The sequence below is a fragment of the Vespa velutina genome, chromosome 10 (genome assembly GCF_912470025.1).
Source record: "Vespa velutina chromosome 10, iVesVel2.1, whole genome shotgun sequence".
NCBI lineage: Eukaryota > Metazoa > Arthropoda > Insecta > Hymenoptera > Vespidae > Vespa > Vespa velutina.
In genome coordinates this window covers 7,664,609-7,689,201 of record NC_062197.1, presented here as the reverse complement: position 1 = coordinate 7,689,201, position 24,593 = coordinate 7,664,609, and the positions used below count along the sequence as shown (strand labels likewise).

General features: G+C 33.7%; 1 protein-coding gene across 9 annotated transcripts in view; it reads right to left on the bottom strand.

The window, feature by feature from the left end:
• LOC124952683 (glutamate receptor ionotropic, kainate 2-like) overlaps positions 1 to 24,593 on the bottom strand; it is a 75,121-nt gene that overhangs the window by 22,121 nt on the left and 28,407 nt on the right. For all 9 annotated transcript variants that reach the window (XM_047502913.1, XM_047502915.1, XM_047502912.1 and 6 more), the window contains 5 exons: positions 22,018 to 22,269; positions 14,569 to 14,744; positions 14,394 to 14,447; positions 14,110 to 14,274; positions 6,122 to 6,274 (listed from right to left, as the gene is read on the bottom strand). In XM_047502913.1, the coding sequence (XP_047358869.1) occupies positions 6,122 to 6,274; positions 14,110 to 14,274; positions 14,394 to 14,447; positions 14,569 to 14,744; positions 22,018 to 22,269 (800 nt within the window). The remainder of the gene's footprint in view (positions 1 to 6,121; positions 6,275 to 14,109; positions 14,275 to 14,393; positions 14,448 to 14,568; positions 14,745 to 22,017; positions 22,270 to 24,593) is intronic.

Sequence of the window (24,593 nt, the reverse complement as noted above, 5' to 3'; positions counted from 1 at the left end):
CCAGACACGTGGTACGTCGTAAAACGAGTATGCGCGAAATTCCATCGGTGGGTAGCGCTTATCGTAAATTTCGAGCATCCTTCCGGGGACCTGCCTGAATCGACAACGAGAGTAAAAAAAATCTCTTTTCGATTCGACGAATTTTTATATGGAAAATATGTAGCTACGCTTACCTTTACGATTGACACTATAAAGCCTTGCTTTCTTTCGGCATTATCGTCAGATATAAAAAAAAGAACAGATGCATAAATAAAATCATTTTTCTAATGCAAACATTTTCATTTCTCTCGTGTGCACACGTTTTAGTATCAATTCTTTTCTTCTTTTTTTTTTTTCTTTTTTTGTAAAAAATATAAGCCATCATTGTGAGAACATTTTAAGAGGAAAGATTTAAAACGGGCTAAACAGTTTGCATAATGAGAAAACTATGAGAATAGTTGGGAGAGCAGGAGCTAGAGTCGATTTACATGTTTAAAAGGTTTGTCTTGCTATTCTCTCCCTCTCTTTCTCTCTCTTTTTCACGCCTCGTATGTGTCTTACGAAAACAACGAGGATAGGAGTATGTAAGTGTTGCCAAGGAGGAGTAAACAAAAATTTGCACCTGTGCCAAAATCGACGTCGCTCGAAAGATCCTTTAAGGAAGGAAGAACGATGCACAGTGAAGAGCGATAGGGAATAGAGAGGAGAAAAAAGACGAAGAGACCGGCTAATCCCGCAATAAACGCGTTTGGAATAATGCCAAGTAGTTTTATGGCTTTTGCGCTATCGCAGATATGCTTTTAAATGCAGAAAAAGATGGATAGATAGATAGATATATAGATAGACAGTTAGTTAGATAGACAGATAGATAAAGAGAGAGAGAGAGAGAGATAAACAGAAGAAAATAGTATTATATATATATATATATATATATATATATATATATATATATATATATATATATATAGAGAGAGAGAGAGAGAGAGAGAGAGAGAGAGAAAGAAAGGTAGAGAGAAAGAGAGAGAAAATAGCAGGAAAGTATAGTTCACGCAAGTTTTATCTTTCTTCTTGATTGCGATATAATAGTCCTTAGAATGATAACCATGCATTTAATATTTCTCAGTTTCCCTCGTGATTACTTCAATATGCAACTTCGTAATTATCTAATGGTCTCGCAATGGGCCACCGGTCATTCCCTTTATTGTTTCCCTTACGGTACACCTTCAATTTCAATGCTTCTCTTCTCTTATATTATTAGAATATGAAGGGTAGAGATATAATCGAGTATTGTCGGTGTACGGGATTATCGATGGTTCTTGATAGAACAATCGGACTATATTCTGAGATGCTAATTTAAACCATTCGACTTAACAGCGATCAACATCAATCATAATTCAGAATCCAGTATTATAAAGACGCATTCGGTTGATATTCACTCTGGACCATTCCGAAATTCCATGAAGGGTTGGAAGGATGGAAATATCTCAAGTCGATTAAGGCTTTCCTAGAACTCGGTGCCGATATTGGAATCTCGACGTGCCATTTATTAAATTAATGTGTGTCCATAAGTGTTATTGTTGTTTCCTCATGGATAATACAGGATAAGAATGATCTTTGGATAATTTTATTCATTGGTTTATATTTTTACTCGGTATTAGAATTCGTTTTAAGTGATGAATATTATAAAGATCGAAAACTCTTTTGATCGATCATATTTATTCGTTTTTCTTTTCTTTTGTCAATGTATATTCGTTCATCGACTTTTTCTCGCAACAGTTCGATTTTAATCCTTCCGATCCACTTTATCGATCAATAAGATTAAAACTTGATCGACGAGAAGGTTTTAGAGAAATGCTTTTCACCTTGGTAATCCGAAAGTGATCGATCGTGCGACGCATCAAAGTGGAGATTACGTTCGATCTCGATGTCTCGAAAAATCGTAAAAATTGTACGAAAACGGAAAATTCAGTGGGGAAAACCGAAGTTGTTGACATCGCTAAAACACGATCGAGTAACGATACTTCTCGTTACTCATTTCCTTGGAGAGCCATCGAATCGAATAAATAATTACCTGCTACGCTTTTCCTAGGGGAGAACCAGTTTCGATGCGTAGCACGTACACCATACTCTGATAGATTCACAAATTTATAGAGCCATACCGTTCAATTAAATGGTAAGCGTAAATGTGCCGTTCCGCAAGTATTTTTAATTTTCTGATAGCGATCCAATGTATCTATATATTACAGAAGTCGACTTTTTAACGATAATGCACAGATATACCATCAAGTATTTTTAATTAGTTTAAGGTTAGTTTAATTTAATTTATTAATACCATTAAATTTTCCAAAAGTAGAACATGAGGTTTTACAAAATTAATATTATAGATTTTGATAATTCGATCGATAATTTGTTACGTACGAATACGTTTCGAATTAATTGAGTTTCAACGATAATGGAACGTTCCATATTATACGTTGCATCGTTTTTCTTGAAAAAAAAAAAAAAAAAAAAAAAAAAAAAAAGAAAAAGAAAAAAAAAAGGAGAAAGCTATTATCACGCTCACGATCAGTGAAACTTGGCGCAAAGTAGAACAAGAGCACCACGATTTAATACCAAAAAGGTCTGCAAACTTAGCGTGAGATATGATATGGATTTCCTCGAAGAAGAACGAACGTTAGAACGTAGAAGCCGCTACGCGTTTTACGTCGGAACGAAGTTGAAAAGTCGAGGTTAGAGGAACTTTCATGTATCGAGATATGCGAACGCATGCATATGCATGAACGCATTAGAGAGAAAAATGTTACTACTAAAAAGATATTTTTCACGGTTAGGAAATATGGTCCACTTATTTTTTTTTTCTGATATATTACTTCTCAAATTAAACAAATTTTTATTTTTCCTTCGTTGAATTATAAAAGTTCTCTCTTAAAAATTTATAAAAGGAGAACATGTGCACATTTGTTAAAAATTAAATATACTTTTAAATAGATATCCCTGAAACATGTGAATTTACATCGTAATTATGTTACATCGGAGCCACTAAATATTCAATGGAACTATACTTGGACAATTAAAGGGATATACTTGTTATAAATGAAAGCTCGTTTAATCGTAACACGAGTTGCAACGACGCATATTTCCACGTCGACGATCTTTGAAACGTTTCCCCGGTAGATGACCGCTAGGAACACGGAAATGGTTGACCCATTCGAAATTGCATTTATGTATCGACTTTCCCTTCCTTCTATACTTTCCAAATGGTACGCAATCCATCCGAACGGTTATGGAATCATGCATTTTCCCTCTCTCTTTTTCTATCTCCCTCTCATTCTCCTTCTCTTTTTCTACATGTGAAAAAATATGATTTCCGTTCACCGGTTAGTTTTACACTAACCGGTAGCAATAAAATTCATTCTGTTAGTTGATAAAAACAAAAAAAAAAAAAAAAAGAAAATAAAAAGAAAAAAGAAAAAGAACAAATTATCATAGAAATTGTTATCGTATCTAAAATTCGTATTTAACATTTTTTTCATTTCTTCTTTCAACTCAATCTTAGCGAATATCATTGCTGGGAAAACATAGTAAAACGAATGTATAAAATTTGAAAAGAAACAAGAAAGGAAAAAAGTAAAAGAAAAGAAGTAAAAAGTAATAAAAAAAAATTTTAATATATAACCATTAAAATTCTATCTTATGTAGAAAATGTCTTCTTCAATTTTATAAATCACGCATGCTTCGCAAATCTCAGTTGCGAAAAGAAACGAGCATGTAGCACGAACGTATGAAATTCTTCTTACTTAACGAAAGCCACATATATACGTAGATACATGTACGTCAGATTTCACGTTACTATCTTTTTCTTCGTGAACATCAAACTGCTATCAGAAACACGTTTCGATATGTCAAACGTTATGTCAAAATACGATGTTGAATTTGAATTTACTTTCGAAATATTTTTGAAACTCATAATAACGCAAATCTTATTTATAATTCGATTAAGAATTCCTATTTGATATACGAAGGAAAAGAAAAATGTTAAAAGTATGAACGTACGTACGAAAAGGTAGAAAGAGTCGTCGGGTCGGAAAGGAAAAAAAGTGCAATGTCACAGAAAGATATGTGATTTCTGTTCGTGGCAGCTTTGAAAACCGTTCATCACGGTATTAAACAATTTATCCAGAGGAGACTGTAGCATGGCACGTCGCACCACACGTTGCGAACCCGAACAGTTGATTGAAATTTATTACAAATCTTTTTTTTATTTGTTCCTTCGTTTGTTTGTTTGTTTGAATGTTTATATGTTCGTTTGTTTTGTTTCCTTTTTCATCCATTTTCAACAAAATTCCGTCTATTCCTTGATTTGTGTTATTCTTCTATATAAAATAAACGACGCAAACGTGATTCTGCATATATCAATTAAAATTTAATAGGCAGTATTATATTCGATATATTTGCTTTTGAATCGATTTAACTGAACAAACGAACATTCTAATATTTTTTTTTGGACTTTTTTTTCCACTCTTTAACTCGATACAATTGTATTTCGTTAACGAACCAACGAACAATATCACTTGTTCCAATCATTCCTTTTACGATTGGCTTTCTATATTTCTTCTTATCTTTTCTAACCTCCTTCGTTTCTTCGTCCTTTCTTTGTCCGTTCGCCGTCGTTTTGTCGTATCAAATATTTGCCCGCGAGGGAACTCACCGAGTACCTACGGCTATGTATCCTAGTATTCGTTTCATTTTTTCAATTCTCTTAATTTTGTTTAGTTATCAAGAAAAAGAAAAAAAAAAAATGAGAGGAGAAAAGAGAGAAAAAAAGAAGGAGTTTTGTGAATCTATAAGAAAATATATCATATGCTGAATACTGTTCAATGATGGATAGGTCAATAAGTAAAAAATTTGGAAAAGATGTTCAGAGAGATAGTAAAGAAGTTGGAAATATGGTAACTCATGTCAAGTTACCAACATCTTTAGGTAGAAGGAGCGATCTATCAATTGGAATTCAGAACGCTTATATACGAACTTCGTAGGAACATTTGCTACGATAAAAATTTTCGAGAAAGTTAAAAAATTTTTAGCAATATTTGCTAAGTTCATTCGAGATAGACCAAATGTTTCGAAGAAAACTTTCGAACGTTCGAAGAAAATATTTCAAGTTTACAACACAATGTAATTTAATGTCAATCTATGTTAATGGGATAATCAAAATTGAGAAACAAAGATGGAACAAAAAAAAAAAAAAGAACAAACAAAACAAACTCAAAAGACATCGTCCTGAATTTAAAAAAAACCGTACGAATTAGTATGTCCCTGTCGTTTTCTCTAAAAGTTTAAGACTCTCGATAGTTCGTAGTGAAGAAGTAAAACTTTCTAAAAAAAACTTTCGATCCCTTCGAAGCCCTTGATTCTTTAGAAAGTATCAGCATTTCCGAAAGGCGTCGTGGATGATCGTGCGAAGAGACGCAGAGCTTCGGGGGATGGGGTGTGGGGGTTGTTCGTTTGTTCTGACGATCGGTGATTGAACCGAGAAAAAAAGAAAAAAGAACAAAGAAAAAGAAACAAAAAAAAAAAAAAGAAAAAAAAAGAAAGAAAGAAAGAAAAAAAATCCAAAAGAAAAGCTGAACGAACGTGTAAGCGAATAACAGGTCTCTGCACGTTCAACGTATCTAGTCGAATTCGAATTCTTTTTGTCTGCCATGTGATAACAAAGTTCGCTATAGTGTTTCAGAGTAAACGTTTAGCCATCAAAATCATAACTATCGTTGGTACGTTCGTAAAGAGAACGTGACAGTACGTAAACATGTTTTTCGGTTTTTCATTTTTATTTATATTACGAATATGGAGTATGTATTACAGTAAGTATATCCATTTGTGGAAACAGTTGTCTGCTAACGATGCTTAGATTATGCCATTTTCATAATGGCCGCCGAATTAAAGCAAATTATTTTAACGTTTTCTGCTTAATGTGGCTATACATTTTAAAGGTATACATACAAAGTAATGATTTTTGAATGTAAATATTCTCTCTTATTATTTATAATCAATTTAATATCCAAAATTTTTTTCTAATTTCAAATTGAAAAATAATAGTTAGATATCTTGGTTGTACGAATAAAGATCTCTCAAAACGACTTACGGAATTGATGTAATTAATAAGAGACAATCCACCATCCCAGGGATGCTCAAGTTCACAGGATATATTGGCAGGCCTCAAGGCATGCGATTGCTCGAGAGTCCTTAAACCCACTGCGAAGACCTGCACACTGTCGTACATTAAAGCTGGCTCCGCCTGGAATGATAAAAACGATTTGATTGATGCGCATCTCTCGTTCGTTTCTATCTCTAAGTCGGATAAAATGTAATATTGTTTTCTATCGAGGTAATCCTATCGAGGTTTATTTTCGTTTTTATCGGCTTTTTCTCTTTCTTGTTTCTTTTTTTTTTTTTTTTTCTTTTTTTTCTTTTCTTTTCGATCGCACGAAATTTCCAAAATATTTTAAAAGATATAATCGATGACTTTTTCGATTGTCTTTATCGAACAAAACATCGATAACGAATGTTATAATCTGTTACTTTTCGAAACAATATCAAAATTCTTAAGTATTCTGATTTTTGCTTTCGATTACTATAATTTTATGTAATCCTTTTCTCTCTCTCTCTCTCTCTCTCTCTCTCTCTCATTTCTACCTTTCTCACTTTGGAGTTTCATTGTGCGAACGTCCAACCTGTTTTCCCTTGATTTTCATGCAACCGCTACGGAACGATGAGCAAAAGAAGAAAGTAGAAAAATATGAAAAGCTATAAAAAGCAATGTCGGTAGTCAGGTCTGCATGGAAAAGTACATTACATTCTACGTTGTATCGCGTTCTGTTGGGTTGCATCTGTTTGTGGTACCGGCTGGGCACTTTGCTTTTATGTTCTCGCCGTATTCGAGTTCTCGATTTGATCTTCCACACAATGGTAAAGTGTATACTTCTTCTCTTGTCATCTATTCTTCAACACATGACCTTTTTCATACTTAAAACTCCTTTTTTATAATTAAAAAAGTCATTAAATAAAAATGAGCGGTGAAATATCGACGATTAAAATACCGTTGAAATCTCGACTAGGTCCATACATAGCCGATTTTAACACATTTCTGACAGTTTAACTCTGCCTCTCCTTGCCTTGAATTTCTCTCAGTGAGAAATTTAATATACTACTGCGGTAAGGGAACTGTGCACTGCGAATTAATTTTGTATATTCGTTATTTCCGTCATTGTACTGACAAGTTTTCAATTACAGCATTGGTTATACGATATTCCGTTATTTCGTCTGCGCAAAACTTTGATTAATGGCTGTTAGAGAGTATATCAAAAAAAGGAAATACACGTTAGGCGAAACAATTACAATAAAAAAAAAATAAAAAAAAAAAAAAAATAAAAGAAAGGAAAGTAAATAAATAAATACATAAATAAATCAATCAATCAATCAGTCAATCAATGAAAAGAAATTTAAACGAACATAATCGATCGATCTCCGATCATACTGAATAAGTAATGGGATGATTGAGAGGCACGAGGATATCGATCCGAATTTCGTCTGATTACATTCCGAGTCTGTTATTGACAGACATTTTCAATGATATCTATGTACGTCTCGATGTTGGCAAGAGCTTATTTTCTGTAAAAAAAAAAAACAAAAAACAAAAAAAAAAAAAGAGAAAGAAAAAGAAAAAGGAAAAAGAAAAGAAAAATGTTGACACGTGATTACGAGATGTTGAACTTTGTGACTTATATACACTGAACGAATTTAGTTCTCGGCAACGAATGAAAAAGAATAGAGGAAGATTTCCTTTCGTTTGTCTTTCGCAAATACGTCACGTGTTGAGGTAAGCGTAGAGATAAAGCAAAGGGTGCTGGGATTACGTGAGACTCTATAAGTGGATTGTCTTCATTGTAAAACGAATGGACAATTAATTGGAGTTGTTAGCTTTATTGCTCTTTTTTTTTTTTCTTATTCTATATCATTAATTAATAAAAAAGCCGATTGTACGTTATCAAATTATAATTCAAACGACGAGCATAAACACGAGCATAATAACGAGCAACGAATAGAAATTTCTGTTAGACTTTGAATAATATCGTATCAATATAGATGAAAATGAAAATATGATTCTAATACATGATCTTATATATAGATACATAGCTTTAACAAAGTTACAAAATAAAAGGCGTTATCAGAAAAGTCTTAACCTTTCAAAAGTTATGATATTTAGTTGTGCTAATTTAAGTATGTGCACATTATATCAAGTTAATTAGAGCGTGCTTTTAATTCGACCAAGTTCACTATAACATGACAAAGTTTCAACTTTCACGTGTCTCTCACGATCAATTCATGCGAACCATACGAGTAAAGAGAAAGAGAAATAGAGAGAGAGAGAGAGAGAGAGAGAGAGAGAGAGAGAGAGAGAGAGAGAGAGAGAAAGAGATTACTTGTCGATCGTTGCGTGCATCGGTTAACAATGGATTTTGTCGAATTTTCGAAGAAATATATATGTAGGTAATAGTAACTAGATATGCCAAGTATATAAATACAATATTCATCGAACAAAGTTAAAGATTCGAATAGAATTTCCTTATAGTTATGCGTTCGATATGAAAATGAAATAAGTTACTTTATAGTCAAATAATTTTAACGGTTCACTGATAGTTCGACGTTTAGATAAATGAGTAACTTTCCCAAAGACTTTTCGACGAAAGATCGCTTGTCGTCCGATTAACGACTCGCTTAATAATAGCAATTAATTCCTTGGAGATAGTTGCGCACTGTTCGGTAAATTGGACGACTGGTCTATACACGAGGAAGAATCAATGTACACGAGTTCTGAGGATCCCGTTAATTACCTTGCGCTTAGTTTAGTCAGAGAAAGTGCGACGAATGGATACATGGTTAGAGAGAAAGAAAAAGAAAGAGAGAGAGAGAGAGAGAGAGAGAGAGAGAGAGATTTAGGAGACGGTAGCACCTTCTCTCACCGCAAATTTTGCAAGAGCAAATAATGGAACAGTTGAAAGTAATAGAAACTTTAAGGAACCCCCGATTCTTCTGTCCCTTTTATTTTTTTCCAATGAGTTCGTCGTCCTTTCTCTTCTTCTCTATTATAGAGGCGGGGAAAAAAAAATATAACTCCGAGGTATAACTTGCTTTACGAAAGAGAAATTTACTAGGAACTATGTTTTTGCAGTCCCGAGTCCATCCGGATCGACTTGATGGTAATTAGCATTTAAAGCGAAATGGAAATGCTTCGTGCGAACTCTGTTATATACCTCGAGTTTCTCCCGAACTTATTTCTCACCTTTCTACTTTGTCGCTTCTTGCGTTACGTCAAAATACACTATAAGCGTTAATATTGCATTCAGTATTTCTTTATTGTCGACAGGGCTATTTTAACTTCTCGAAAAATAGATTCTGAAAAGCGGCCATAGGTCGAATATTCCAAGAGATTTAAATCATTCAGTAAATCAAACAGGTAAGAAGCTTTATTAAATAACTCCGTTCTATTTCGATCAAAAGACAAACTTCGCGGTAAAAGGAGTTTTCTTCATCGACGAAAAAGAGAAAAGTAGTTTCAAGAACGTTTATCCTATCGATTTGGCAAACCGAGATACGGCCGAAGATTAGGGCAATCGTTTAAATTTTAAAGTTTACTTCTGTCCTATCAATGTCTCGAGCATACTTTGGTTAAATTATTGACGTTCCGAGTGGATACTCCTCGAAGTCAGATTCAGTATGTGCAAGTAACAGTAAATAATTTCTTTCGAATCTATTGACTTTAAGAAGAGAAAATCATTCTCTGAGAAATATTATTCGATAAAAAGATAGAAAAAAAAAAAAAAAAAAAAAAAAAAAAAGAAAAGAAAAGTAAAAGATATGAGAGATCTTGCAAAAGACCGATCGTCCTTATCGAAGGCTGGTAACAAAAATAAAAAGATTTCAACAAGCGTGATGGACTCATATATCGATGAGACCGCATAATTTATTTATATGTGAACGGAAAGACAACAGAGGCGTTTTCGAGGACGTACCGAAGAACGTACTGGAAATGACTTTAGTCAGGCAGACAGCCGTCTCTAGGATGCCTATAGCTACGGACAAATAAAATAATAAAATTGTTGGTACGAGCACGAGATAGTCTGATTTATGGCGCCAACAGCAAAGGTTATCCAGCATGGCGCAGGGAATTCGGTGATTCATTGGTCGCTCGGATTGGATAGGGATGCCTGCTAGAGCGAGTTTGTTCGAAGCTCATCGAGTTCTGTTTTCCGTGAATGCAAAACCTATTCCTTCGTCAAAGAATTCTTCCTTTTCTTTTTCGTAATTTAGAACGATAATTAAATCTTATCCTGGTTTGTGAAAATTCCACGGGCGTATTCCTTCTCGCTTTTCTTGAGAAATTTCTATCGAGAAAAAAACAAGAGAAAAAGAAAGAGAGAGAAAGAAAGAGAGAGAGAGAGAGGGAGAGAGGAAAAGAGAGAGAGAGAGAGAGAAATTTCGAAAGACAAGAAGAGGTTTCATCGAGTATGCGATTGTAACGAGTTTCCCCATATATTTTCCTTCCTTTTCTTCTTTTGATCTTTTTCTTTCAGGATTAGAGATCACAGTCTTTCCTTAATCGTCTACATTTCTTTTCAAGGCTCGTAGAAAAACAGATAAGCTATGCTTATCTCGCACGCGCATCGCTAAAGATGCCTTTTCTTTATCATTTCTATTTCTTTCTTTTCTCTCTCTCTCTCTCTCTCTCTCTCTTTCTCTCTCTTACTCTCGACTTAACTTTTTTTTCCGTTTTCTCGGTAATGCAACGACGTTGATTGCGAGTGAACTTCTTGCGAGACGCTTTGGTATCGTTAAGTTAAAACGGTCGCTTAGCTTAGTTCGTCTTACGATAGAACGAAGGAGAAAAAAGTCGGAGCTTGATAGAACTTACAAGAAGAAAGTAGTGTGCGTGAAACGCCCATGGGGACTGAATTCCCGGACAACGCCATGATTTCGTATCGTACTCGAAGGAATCGTTGGTACAAGTAATCGTCTACTTTCATTCAATATTCTCTAGTTTTTATTTCACAGAAGGATCGTCTCCGTTGACGTAATTAATCCTTGAAAAGTTTAACACGTCGATTAGGATCGTTATTTGTTCGAAACGAAAATGAAAATAATAAAATTATTATTTCTACTTCGTTTTTTGCAAGAATAAATATTATCATATAAAAGAAAAAGACAAAGACAGTTAGACAGGCAGACAGGCAAATAAACAGAGAGAGAGAGAGAGAGAGAGAGAGAGAGAGAGAGAGAGAGAGAGAGAGAGAGAGAGAGAGAGAGAGAGAGAGAGTGTGAGAAAGAGAGAGAGAGAGAGAAAGAGAAGGAAACCTTAATGAGTGTAATAATGTGAAAAGATAAAACTGTCACGTTCATTTAACTAAATAAGTAAAACTAATAACAGCAAGTAACTTAGTTTACTTACTTTTAACTATGTATGCGTTTTCATATATAAAGAAATGACAGAGGAGTAGGAGTCGAAAGACAAGAGAATCGAAAATGATGTTATTCTTGATACTCTCATGCTTTTATCATTTTTTCAGGAGAAAAATATACAGTTTCGTTTCATATTCACTTTCTCTCTCTCTCTCTCTCTCTTTTTCTATCTATCTCTATCTTCCTCTATTTATTTTATTTCTACTTTTCTAATCCTTTATATTTTTGCTTTTTTTTTATTATGGAAACATTCGTTAGTCTTTAAGCGCCTTCGTTCATATTACTTTTCGCAAACACATTTTTCATCCTAATGCGAACTCCGCATCATTCCTCTTTACGAAGTCGCATAGCTTTGTAAACTTTTTACTTCATTTTAGGGTATCAAGCGCGACACATAAAATATTAGTGCTACGATTACTGTGCTAGTTGATACAAATAATAAACGTAGGAGTAGATTTCTCTACACTTTTCGCAAGTTTTATAGTTTATCATAACTATAACTTTACCGATACTTTTTAATGGAAACTATTTCAGTCGAGATATTCTAAACTATATAAAGAATGTGAATTTAAAATGACATCGTTATATATACATTATATAATAATGTATATAATAGATAGAGAGTCAGCTTTTAATGATTTTATTTTCTCGATAATTAGTAACGATTTTGTCGTCTAGAAAATGTTGGATCTCATCCTTCATCTAGAATATCCTTTTCGATCTTTAATCATGTTTCTTAAAGAAGTTTATGGCAATTGACTTGGCTCGAGTTCTATTAATTCAATTTCTTTCCGCAAAGTCGACGATTCCTCTACAACCAATACAGAATTTCTACAATAATTACGTTCTCTCACTTCTTCGGAATAACGTAATAGAATCGTAATAAAGTACGTACTATGAATCAAATATATGTATTTGATATTAATCAAATATATGTATTATATATATTATAGGTATATATATATAGAGTATATATACACCTATCGTAAATATCGTTAATGTTCGAACATATTAGTATACTTTTAATAAGTACTATGAAATTGATTAGATCTCTTATGCGTACATATGTTCGATAATTTCAAACTATGAAGATACTTAGTTTCGGAGGAAACGACTGGTTAACCAACCAGTCGATTGAATGTTGAAATTATGAAGGTAGGTACGATGGTAATTTGAAACGATCGAGGAATTCGAAAATAAATGACTATATTCGTCCATTACTTGGTTTTCACGGATATGAAACGGGAGCATGGCCAAAGTAAAAGAGTCCGTGGTTGAGTTAAACTCGATTTATGCAATTACGTGCGATGAATTTTCCTCGACAACGAGGGATCCGTATTAAGAACGTAGGACCGAAATATCTTATGTAATATTTGTTTACATATATATATATATATATATATATATATATATATATATATATATATATATATATATATATATATGTATGTGTGTGCGCGTGTATGCGTGCGTGTGTGCGTGTGTATATGTATATAATATATATAGATATGAAAGTGCGTGACTATCAGAAAAAAAAGAAAGAAAAAAAAATTGAGATCGTATAATGTGCTCATCGTACGTGAATCATAATATAACTACACAAGCTTTCATCCAATTTCTATGCAGATTAGAACGTTTCGAGAAAAACCACTTCCAAAAATTGTCCAACCTTCTACCTACGATCTTATAATCACGTAAGGATGAAAAAGAAAGTTATAACGCGACATATATATATAATCATGTGTTATAATATATATGTATATATATATATATATATATATATATATATATATATATATATATATATTATACGTATTTGATTTCATATAGAATAGAAATAAAAAGAAGATGAAATTGATTGACAGAACATTGAAAATCCAATTACTCGCTTGGAATGATAGAAAATTAATTTTTGAAAGCACGTCGATATGAAGAAGAAAAAAAGAAGCGAATCAAATCTTTCGTTGAAAATATAAATCTTCAGCGTTTTTATTTTCGAAGTAATCCCGTCTTTTTTTCTTTATTCGCGATGTAAAAAAAAAAAAAAAATATTGCTTTTAAAAAATACACATCTCGTTCAGTCTTGTCATTTCTTTTCAATTGACTTTTCCGTGACGACGGAATAAGTGTCATTTATGAGGCTCGAAAGTTTCTATCTCGTAAAAAATTTCTGATAATTCAAATAAGACGATATTATCTCGGAAGCGCTATCGAGGCGGCTATTGTTATTGCCGTCACGACCGTCGTTGCTTCGGGCAACCTTTATTGTTATTATTATTATTATTTTTTCATAGCCTCCAATCTCTTTTCCCTTTTTCTTCTTTTTCTTTTTTTCTAAGAGATACTATGGACTTTGTTGAGAAATCCAACAGAACTATTTACACGTACATATATCGTTGGCGTACAAAACGGTACACGAGAGAAAAGGAAACAAAATATCTTTACTTTTTAAAGAAACAAAAGTGAGTTTCCTCATTCGTTCGTACTTATGTCATTATTGCTTAGATATATAAAATAAATACGTCCTATTTTGAAAATAGATCGTGAAAGGTCGAGCGATCATCCTATGCGAGGAGCATCGCATACGTGCGATAAGAGATCGAATACACTACTCACCTGAATAACTTTTGACTTATTCAGAATCGTATTTCCGGCTGGCTGATACCGTTCCATATCCCTGAGGATGCCTCGCACCCCCACGTCATCGGCGTCGACCAAACGGAAGGCAGTGATATTGACAAAATTGTACTTGAAATCCTCGAGGTCGAAAGTCTCGATATCCTTACACGTGGAAAAAAAGCCCCAAAAAAAGAGTGAAAAAGAAAAGAAAAAAAAAAAATATAAACCTTGGTACATGACTTTCCCATTACGTCTTCTTGATACTTTACGTTAATACTTACGAAAGTTGTGAAGAGGTAGTGATATTTGTAGTCGTTCATCTGCAGCTGCAATATCTGTAAAGAATTTTCAAATGAATAAGTTAGAAAGGGATAGAGGGCAAAGTGCGGGGGCGGGAGGGGAGGGGGGCAGGGAAAAATGAGAAACGTTTAAATCGACAAAGCGTTTCCATCTTACCGTTCGTAAAAAGTGATGCATGTGATCCGGTCTCGTATCTACGATGAGATTTCGAATTTCCTTGCTTTTCATCTCGGACAAGACTTGCCTGTATGAGTCGGGATCGGCCTGTCTGAGATGAACCTCCATCTCGCAAGATTTTGGTGATCTCACGAGTTCCCGTAACTTCACCAATCCTGAAATACGTCGAGCCGTCGATCGATATTTTCTCTGACGATTTTTCTTTATTTTTTTTTATTTTTTATTTTTATCAATTTTCTTTTTTTTCTTATACATATATCTCCTTAAGTCGTATCGGTAATTAACGAGAGTTGAGGGAAACCCATCGAAAACTCGGACCAATGAATTATTATCATCAAACTAATAAAATCTCTTAGAAAAGCTTTTATGCGAGGCTTCTAATATGTCCCTCGAAAATAACAATTTCCTTTTCGGTTCGTATTAAACTCGTGGACAAAGAGATTTCTCTGTACCGTTGCGTGCACGAAAGCGCAATAACTTTACATAGGTAAAATATTGAAGTTTCGAGGTTTCCTACGGTGAGAAATAGAAAGGGATGGATAAAGACACACAGAGAGAGAGAGAGAGAGAGAGAGAGAGAGAGAGAGAGAGACAGAGAGAGAGAGAGAGAGAGTTGAGAAATTTATGCACAAACTCACCTAACCTGCAGCACATTCATAACGAAATATTTTACGTGGGTCTTATGAGACAATTTTAAAAGGATGCCTTTAGAAAAGATTAGGATAGAAAGAGATCGAGAATAGAAAGAGGAAAACTAAAGAGAAAGAGACGAGGGAAGAAGCGGTCGTTCAGTAATTGGTCATCTATTATTAGCTCGTTCAATTTAATAGGACCGAAACCCGTGAATTGCGCTACCCAATGAAATCAATACTTTGCAGTGCCTAAGTAATCAAGGTATCATCTCGACTTGCGGGTCTTCCTAGGTTCGAGTTCGTTCCCATCCAAGTTCCCGCGAGAATCTCGTTTCTCTCTCTCTCTCTCTCTCTCTCTCTCTCTCTCTCTCTCTCTCTCTCTCTCTCTCAAGTTTCCCTAGTCGTTTCCAGGACGGAAGTCGATCCTGGATAACTCGACTCATGGCAAGTCTCCCTTTCATCTACTTTCTCTCTCACTCTCTCTCTCTCTCTCTTTCTTTCTCTCTCTTTCTCTCTCTATCTCTCTCTCTCTTTACCCTCATTTCTAGGTACCCTTTCCACTCGCAAACATCGAAGGATCGCGCGCGACATCGAATACGATCTCTTCTGCTTCTCCCGGTGGGCAAGAACATCCGAAGTCAAGCTAATCTTTCAAGGTAAACGTCGACGGCACAAACGAAACCCTGATGGATCTTCGAAATCCGCTCGAAAGCGTATTACCTATCTACGTCTACAACCGCATCTCTATTTCCCTTTTTCGTTGTATCCACATATCGATATCGATGCAGCAACTTTCTCATCTAAGACCCCTCGATATTTTTATTTCAGATAAATAAGTATTTCATTTTATAAACTTCTCATATACGGTCGTTATTTATTCTCGATGGGTGAGAAGGAAAAAAAAGAAGAAAAAAAAAAAAAAAGAAGAAAATAAAAAACAAAAGGTGGTTTTCTCGCGCAATAATTAATTATGGAATACAAGTTAGAATTTTGTTTATGCCATGGAATGATTTCCCTACATAATTTTCCATCGTTTTTCCGCAGTGAACTGTACGGAATAAAGATGCATCCATCATCCTGCCCTAACTTTAGATATTCGTGTATTACTCTTCCTTCTTTTCTTTATTTCTTTCTTTCTATTTTTCTTTCGTACGAACGAACGAACGAACAACTTTTTCACGTTTATTTTGTTAACGCGCACGAATGAATCGATTCATTATAACTTGTAATGCAGTATGCCTATGCTAATTTTAATTGTTGGACATTATCGGGAAAGGGACTTAAATAAATGATCGAGAAAAATGAAATACGTGCTAATGTACTCTGTATCACGAGGGTGACAAAATAAAACAACAAGAATCGAAAATGAGCAAGTTCAACTACAAATAATTTTTATCGAACGTTTTTGATAGAATTAAGCGAAACGAATGGAAAATTCATAATATATTCATACTTATATATACATATATACATATATATATATATATACATTTAATAATTTATTAAATATTTAAATATAATGATTTCAAATGACATGAATCTCATATTTTGCAGATATAGCTTGATTTTCCAATTTTTTAGTAATAGAATTTACAATTATTAACGAAACTCATGAATAATACTCTTTTTTTCAATACGTTTGTTTTCATTTAAGAAAATAAATAATTTATCTGTAATATAGAAATTAAATACTCTCATTAATTTTCTGCTCGTTCTTTTAATCATAATTTACTAACTAATTATGAAAAAATAATTACTTCTAAATACAATAAATTAATAGTACTTAAAGGTTATATTTATAATCTTTATATTATAATGAGATATTGTTTTATTATTAAAAAGAACAAGTGAGATATCACTATCTGACTTTCGAGATAGATGGCTCGATTTTTTTGACGATAGGTGACCCATCGTAAATTTAAATATTATTTACGAAGATGATGATTTTTATTTAATTTGAATGATAAAGATCTATTATGTGCTGTCTCAAATGAAAAACGACAATCAAAATAACATGTGTCTCAGGTAATTAAAGAAGATACAAAGGAAAATAAAGAACCAGAAGAAATTAGATACCTGTCTTATCTGCTTGTTTGCAAGTAATAAATAAAAAGACTTCCATGGCAGACACGGTAGACACACTGCTAAATAAAATTAATCCAACCCCAGTACGTCATCAGATGTAGTTCAATAAAATAGAAAACATAAGAAACGTTTCAAGTGAAAAAAGTAACAAAACATGCTAAAAATTTAAGCAAACACAAACGTAAATGTCTCTCTTACGGAAGATTCATCCTCGGATGAAAATTTTTCAGATTATGTAGTCAACAAGACTAAAGAAAATTTTGGCACAGAAGATAATGTTGAATGATTCGAGTATAAAGAGCAGTACAGTTGTATAACGAAATAAGACAACATGAATACAATGTGTAAGATGTGATAAATGATTTCACGAAGGGTATTCAACCATTTTTGAATTTATGTGATCTCGGTAAAGAAGTTTTATACGAGCAAAAGAAATAATTTTTCTTTCTGTTATGTACAAAATTTTCTTTTTTTTCGTGGACCATGATAGCTACAATCATGGATTATATCACTCGGACAGTGAGATGGTCTTTTACACGAGAAACAATCTCTCTTTCTTATCTTTTTTATAAATTTTAGAATTACTTTTTATAATTTTTCATATATCCAATTTCATAAATATATGTTGCTTTTAATTAATATTGGATGTCGATTAAATTTATAATGTATTGAAGCTTTAAAAAAAGTGGGCCATCACTAATAGAACTATCATATATATATGTTTTATATACATATTTTATACTATCCTATATATATATATATATATATATATATATATATATATATATATTGGATATATATATAGGATATGTATATGTGTGTGTGTCTATATATATGGACCTTGAAGGTAACAAAGTGAAAATCCAAATAAATCTTTCTTTGGTGACACGAATTTTCTCGTTTTCAGGTTTCAAACGAGAGTACGGAATCGTATGGAGAGGGAACAGTTAAGAGGAGGAAAAAAGAAAAGGGCTAGCTAACGTTGCAGCCAGAGGCGACAGTCGGTTCTTCGAAAAGGATAATTTCTCCAGGGACATTTGGAGAGCGAAGCCTGCGGCTTCGAGAAAGGAGTTATTATATCAGTTTTTATTCCTTCTAATGACACCTACTTACTATCTATCTTTTTCAAAACGAAATATCGCACCGTGTCTTACCGAAATACAGAATAAAATGAGAAAAAAGAAAATATATTTTCAAAGAGAGTGAATCTCATATCGATGAAAGAATAGAATTATGGATAAGTGGTAATACAAGAAAAAGAAAAGTAATACAATAAGCATAGTATATGTAGCTTTTAAAGCAGCGTATTAACCATAATAAAAAAGTAAAAAAAAAGAGAGAGAGAGAGAAAGAGAGCGAGAAAAGGAAATTAAAAAGAAATTCCTCATTGAATTTCTTCTTTCGTTTTCTTTTTATCGCATATTCGAGAACGGAGTTCGAGATAATCGAATCGTTTTCGGATTCAAATATTGGAGAAGTTATCTCAGAAAATAATCAGAGTTTACCAGTTTTCACATTCCGATTAATCGTGCGAAAGTCATTCGTTATCGAATTCCGATTTTTCTATTATTTTACTAAAGGGCTGTTGAACCGGCAAACGAGTAACCGGAAGTCATTTGTAATTTTTTATTTTTCGCGAGTGTCTTGCATTCTTTATCTTTTGAAATAACTCTGATAAGAATTCACACTTACCGGTCTTTCGTGTCTGGGTGTGTTTCGTTATTTTAAGTTGAAAGCCGCGAGAAAAATTGTGAGTCGTTTCCAGAAAGAGAGAAAAAGGGAGAGGGAGAGGGAGAGAGAGAGAGAGAGAGAGAGAGAGAGAGAGAAAGAGAAAGAGAAAAAGAGAGAGAGAGAAAGAGAAAGAGAGAGAGAGAGAGAGATTTATAGATGTCCGTTGTAAAAGAGAAAGGTAGTTCTCTCAACGAAATGACAAAATATCTTGAAAGTTTGCGATTCGTTGCTTTCAGCTCGCACGAATTTTAGTTCTCTAAATCTCGAAATTTTGCTTTCTCTTCATTTTCTTTGACTTCTGTTTTTTTTTTTTTTTTGTAGTTGTTGTTATTATTGTTGTCATCGTCTGACAAGTTCGAATTAATGTTCCGAGGTGTGCTTTACCCGGTACGGATCGTGTTCGAATTTCGGATAATGCCACGAAGTTCTACGTTCCAAGGACGAAATATCGAGATATGAGGCAGCGTGTTCGGCGTGACGATTCGTTTTCTCATCCGTAACTCCATTGTCCTGGATGTTTCTCAAGGAACGTGGCCGAATGTAGAAGGAAAGAGGAAAGAGACGGAAGGAAAATGAAGGAAGGCGCCTAGAATTGAGGAGACCAAAGGAAAAGGGAAAGCTTATTCGGGGGGAATAAGAGTCTTGGAAGTTCGACAATAGTTGGTGATGGCTGTATTCGAAAGCTCATTGCCGATTCTCAAAGCGTAGGGACACGGAATCAGGCTGGCAAGAGCACGAGAAGCAGTATGCGAACGGTTTCGCGAATATTCTTTTTTTTATTTTGCACGATAAAGGATGGATACCTACGATATTCTCGAATCTTTTTATTCGTTTCGATCCGGTTCGATCCATCGAGCTAAATGTCATAGATCAGTATCTTTAATTCCTATGAAACTAATTGTCATTCGGAACGTATCTGAGCTTTAAATAAGACAATGAAACTGTTCCGTAGAATTTCCAAAAACTTTATTAAGAATTTCGAAGCGAATTTCAACGGGAACGAGCGTTAAAGCTAAGGAAGATAAAGTAAGTTATGAAGCTTGTCACAATTGACAGTACTGGGACAGAATTCTCGTGAAACGTAGAACATTATAAAGCTTTCGATCCCCTGTTAGTAGGGTGTAAATAATCGAGGACATGGGTTCGAGGGTTAATACTACGGCAAGACGAAAAAGAAGACAGGGGCACTTCTATCAAGGTAACTCTGTCGATTTTCTTCTAGACTTTGATGAAAGATATTGGATCTCTTTCAAAAAAATAAAAAACTAGAAAAAAGAAAAAGGATTAAATTAACGGAAATAAATGAAGAACTCTATCACGTTCATACTTTACATTTAATCTACAATCTTTTCAATATTCGAACAACGTTATCGTGTTGCTTTTCTATGTTGCGTTACACAAAGTAAGCAGAAACGAGGCTAGAATGGAAAACTAGTTCGTAGTCTATTCAAACAGTTCCTGGTAGCTAACACGTTTGCCGAGATAAAAGTGTTCTTCCGAAGGAAATTTGAACAAACGTGTTCTGGTAAAAAGAGATTCGCTCAAAGTGGTCACGGATTGTTAGAGGCTAGGTGTGATAAATTCGAAAATTGGAAACGAACGAAGCATCGTCCTTTATGTGTTCCTAGCGACTCGTTTTCAACAGATTCGTAAAATGTAGTGTCCCAATCGATATATATATATATATATATATATATATATACATATGTGTATAGGCATAGATATATAAATATGTAAGTGCATATAAAAAAAATCTAATATTCGCTTATTGATATTTCAATACTTTCTTTTCCTTTTTTAGAATACTGATCTTTCAATTATATCGCTCACAATGTTTTGATGCCTTTAAATAAGATGTAGAAAATAAATTATTTTGATGATGTGGCACATTTGAAATTGACTAAAATGGACGGACAGAAGAACGTTCGAAGACCGGAAACGATCGAGGTGAATGACACGGGTTCGATGTTGTTACGGACCTTTCCGAAATGTTCAATCGATTTTACCCTCGCATTCCAGGAAACAGGAAGCTCTACGAATCGAGTTGACTTATGGCTTCGGACGTAGTTTCATTCGTATTCTACAATGCTTTGAAGATCTCAATATGCACATTGTTCTACGTCTCATGATTTGACTTCAAGTAATCTTTCGAAATGAAATCGTATCTACTATTAGCCTCGTACAATTTCCGATAGATGGATATATTTATTATATAAAACGTTCGACGAAAGTCGAGAAATCAGGTCTTCTTCTAGTCCTTTCTCCTTCCTTCTCGCTGTTTATGCTTTAATTTGAATTTTAATCGGATAAGGATGATCTGCTTGGGACGTAAAAAGCAAGATTAAATCGTCGGTCGATCAGACGTAAATCCAATGACAAGAGTCTTCATCGAAGGCCTACCAACGAACTTCACGACAAGATTATGAATATGCAATTTCGTTTAATGTTCGCGATAGAAATGGAGCAAGAGGAATATATAAGAGTACTTGGGTTTTTCTTACCCATCGTCTTAGTATTTTTTTTTAAGACTCGTCTAAGTTTAGATCCTTAGAAAAATAAAGATTTTCTAACGTTTCCGTTTACTACATGGCTCAAGGATATGAGAAAGAAACGATTAATGAAACGATTAACGATGGTACATTCAAAGCTTTTTCTTGAACTAGAGTCATGAAAGTGAAATATGGACGGAGCTGTCAAATGTCTAAAAGAAAAAAAAAGATTTTACGGCAACTACCTAAAAATTATTATAAAAAACCCTTTCCATTTTCTCGCGATTCTTATCGTACCAATTTATTTTCACGGTTATGAAAACTTAATGAAGATGTTACGGCAATTTCTTAAGTTAATGTCTTCTCGTTAAAAAAGATCCTTATACTTTACGCTCGAATCGTTGCTTTCGTCATCCTGAATATCTTAAAGTTATGAATTCTTTTTTTTTTCTTTTTTTTTTCATTCTCTTGTCGATATTAATCGTACTCACCGTAATCCTCCTCGTAAATGATTCCCACCTTGGTCCAATTGAGAAATTCCATAACGTCCTGATAAGCGCCGTTGAGCAAACTTTGTGCGGGATGTAAATTGATACTGAATTCTTTCGCTTCTGCGTCCAGGTCCAGCCTGGCCTCGAGATGCGGAATGTCGAGTGCGTCGCAGATACTGTGTATATGTTGACCAAGTATCGGGTCCGAAGGTCCGAACACTGCCTGAACGCCGTGCTTGACCTGATGGCACGCTGAAACATCGATTTTTTTACATTAAATTAGAACGCATCTATTTATAATACGAAGTGTTTATGTGCAATCTCGAATATTTAAACGGCGTTCATTTTTTATCACACATCCTATGAATAAAAAAAAATATTTATTCTGACACATATTACAAACCTTAATCTTAGATTATAATATTTAAATATTGTTACTTTTTTTTATAATATCCTATGAATAAATAAATAAATATTTGTTATAACATATATTATAAACCTTAATCTTAGATTATAATATTTAAACATGGTTACTTTTTTTTATCATATCCTTTGAATAAAAAGAAAAATATTTGCTCTGACACATATCACAAACCTTAATCTCAGATTATGATGTTTAAATATTGTTCATTTTTTATCATATCACGAATAAAGAAAAAAATATTTGTTCTGACACATATTACAAACGTTAATCTTAGATTATAATACTTAAACATTGTTACTTTTTTCATCATGTCATACGAATAGCAAAAGAAATATTTGTTATCACGCATATTACAAATTATTACGTAGATAATTATTAATTATAATATCAATATATTCGACATCGTAGAAACTGGTTGACGTTCTATTAAACTAAATTTAACGTTTTGCTAAAACCGTCCTATGTACATCGTTCGATACGGTGCAATATCGCCTGCTCTACTTTAGCGGGGTTACTGCGGTCCAACATGAGAAACGTACTAGTAGATACGTACGTATATATACTTGTGTAGGTATGTACATATTATGTATATATGTACATGCGTAGGTAGAGTACCCGATGACCGTCCGATATTCCAACATACGGAGGTTATCTTACACGAGTTGTAATGGTTGTTACTAGCGACCCAACTCTCATAAGTTGTACCGTTCATTCTCTGAATATAAGGAAAATGTCCAAATGGTAGATATTAAATTCATTTACTCCTGATTACGAGATTATTTATATTAAACAACTCGAAAATCTTTCGTTAATTAATTTCATATATTTCAATGTAACAATTATAAATAATATCGTATTTACATGAATAGTTTTTATCATGATTATTATCTTTCGAAGGAGATCAAAATCTATTCGCCGGGAGCGATTCCATTTCCAATTCCGCGCACATGTGTATGTGTATGTGTGTGCACGAGTGTGCCCGATACTTTTAATATCCGTTCGATCATAGGAGTCTTTTAAACTATTCGTTTATAAATTACGAGCGATCCGAATAAACGGAAAGAAAAATGGAATGGAGATCGGTAAAAGCATGACGCTTCAACGACGCTTCCTGTCGGGAATAAATTTTTTTTTCCGTCGTTGAAGAATGTCAATGTCTATAACGTTATTACCTCAAGCGATATCGGTTGCACTAACCTCCTATTGGAAGCACAATGTTCAGCAATGTCGTCGTAAAACGTGAGCTCCTTTATTACTTTTTAATCCGTCGTTCAAATATTCAAAAAGGAGGAAATAATAATCCGAGCAAAGGCGTAGATTTTCTGATATTTGTATTTTCGTAATTATTATCTATTATAGTTATAGTGTCAATATCGAGCTATTAATAGCAATTTTATTACATTTTCAATGATCCTTCCTATCGTTTTCTTTCCTCCCAACCACTCTCTTTTTCGTGACCTTCATCAGGAGAAATCCAATTTCTCAAATCTACAGGGAAGAAGACCGATAAATTCGAGATCTTCCCTAAGGACTCGCTCGAAGTAATCACGAGACTTCGTTTCGCTTGAAATTCTGATTTACGTGAGATTTTCTTGCGAATTGAAAGATGTGAGAACTAGTTTAGCTAGTATTATTTATTTCTACAACAGTACCGAATATACTCATAATACACCAGAACGTTATTCAAGATTTAGGGGGATTTTCAGAATGTTCATTTTCTTTATACTCCGCTTTCTAGTTGTATGTATGTTAACCTTAGATTATAATCGTTAGTGTTCGCTTGGTAATTCTGTTCTCTGTAACGCTATATCACTTTGGCTTGCTTCTTCGCAAGTAATGGAAGTGAGACGAATGAGTCCATTCTGGTATGTCGCCTAGACGAAATTCTCCATGAAATTGTAGCCATCACCAATCGTCTTATCATTCGTCTTGACTAAACTTTAACCTAACATTACGAAGTTGTTTATCAGGTAAATTTTACAAAGAAACAAACGTAAAACTTATATTGGAATAATTTATTGTAAGAATTATAACGATTAAAATAGAAATTGGAGATAGACAAAACTTTCAAGGAAAATTTTAACGACATTCTTAATTATTGAAAAAATAATTCAGTAAGTAAAAGATATTATAATAAACGAATAAACTGTCT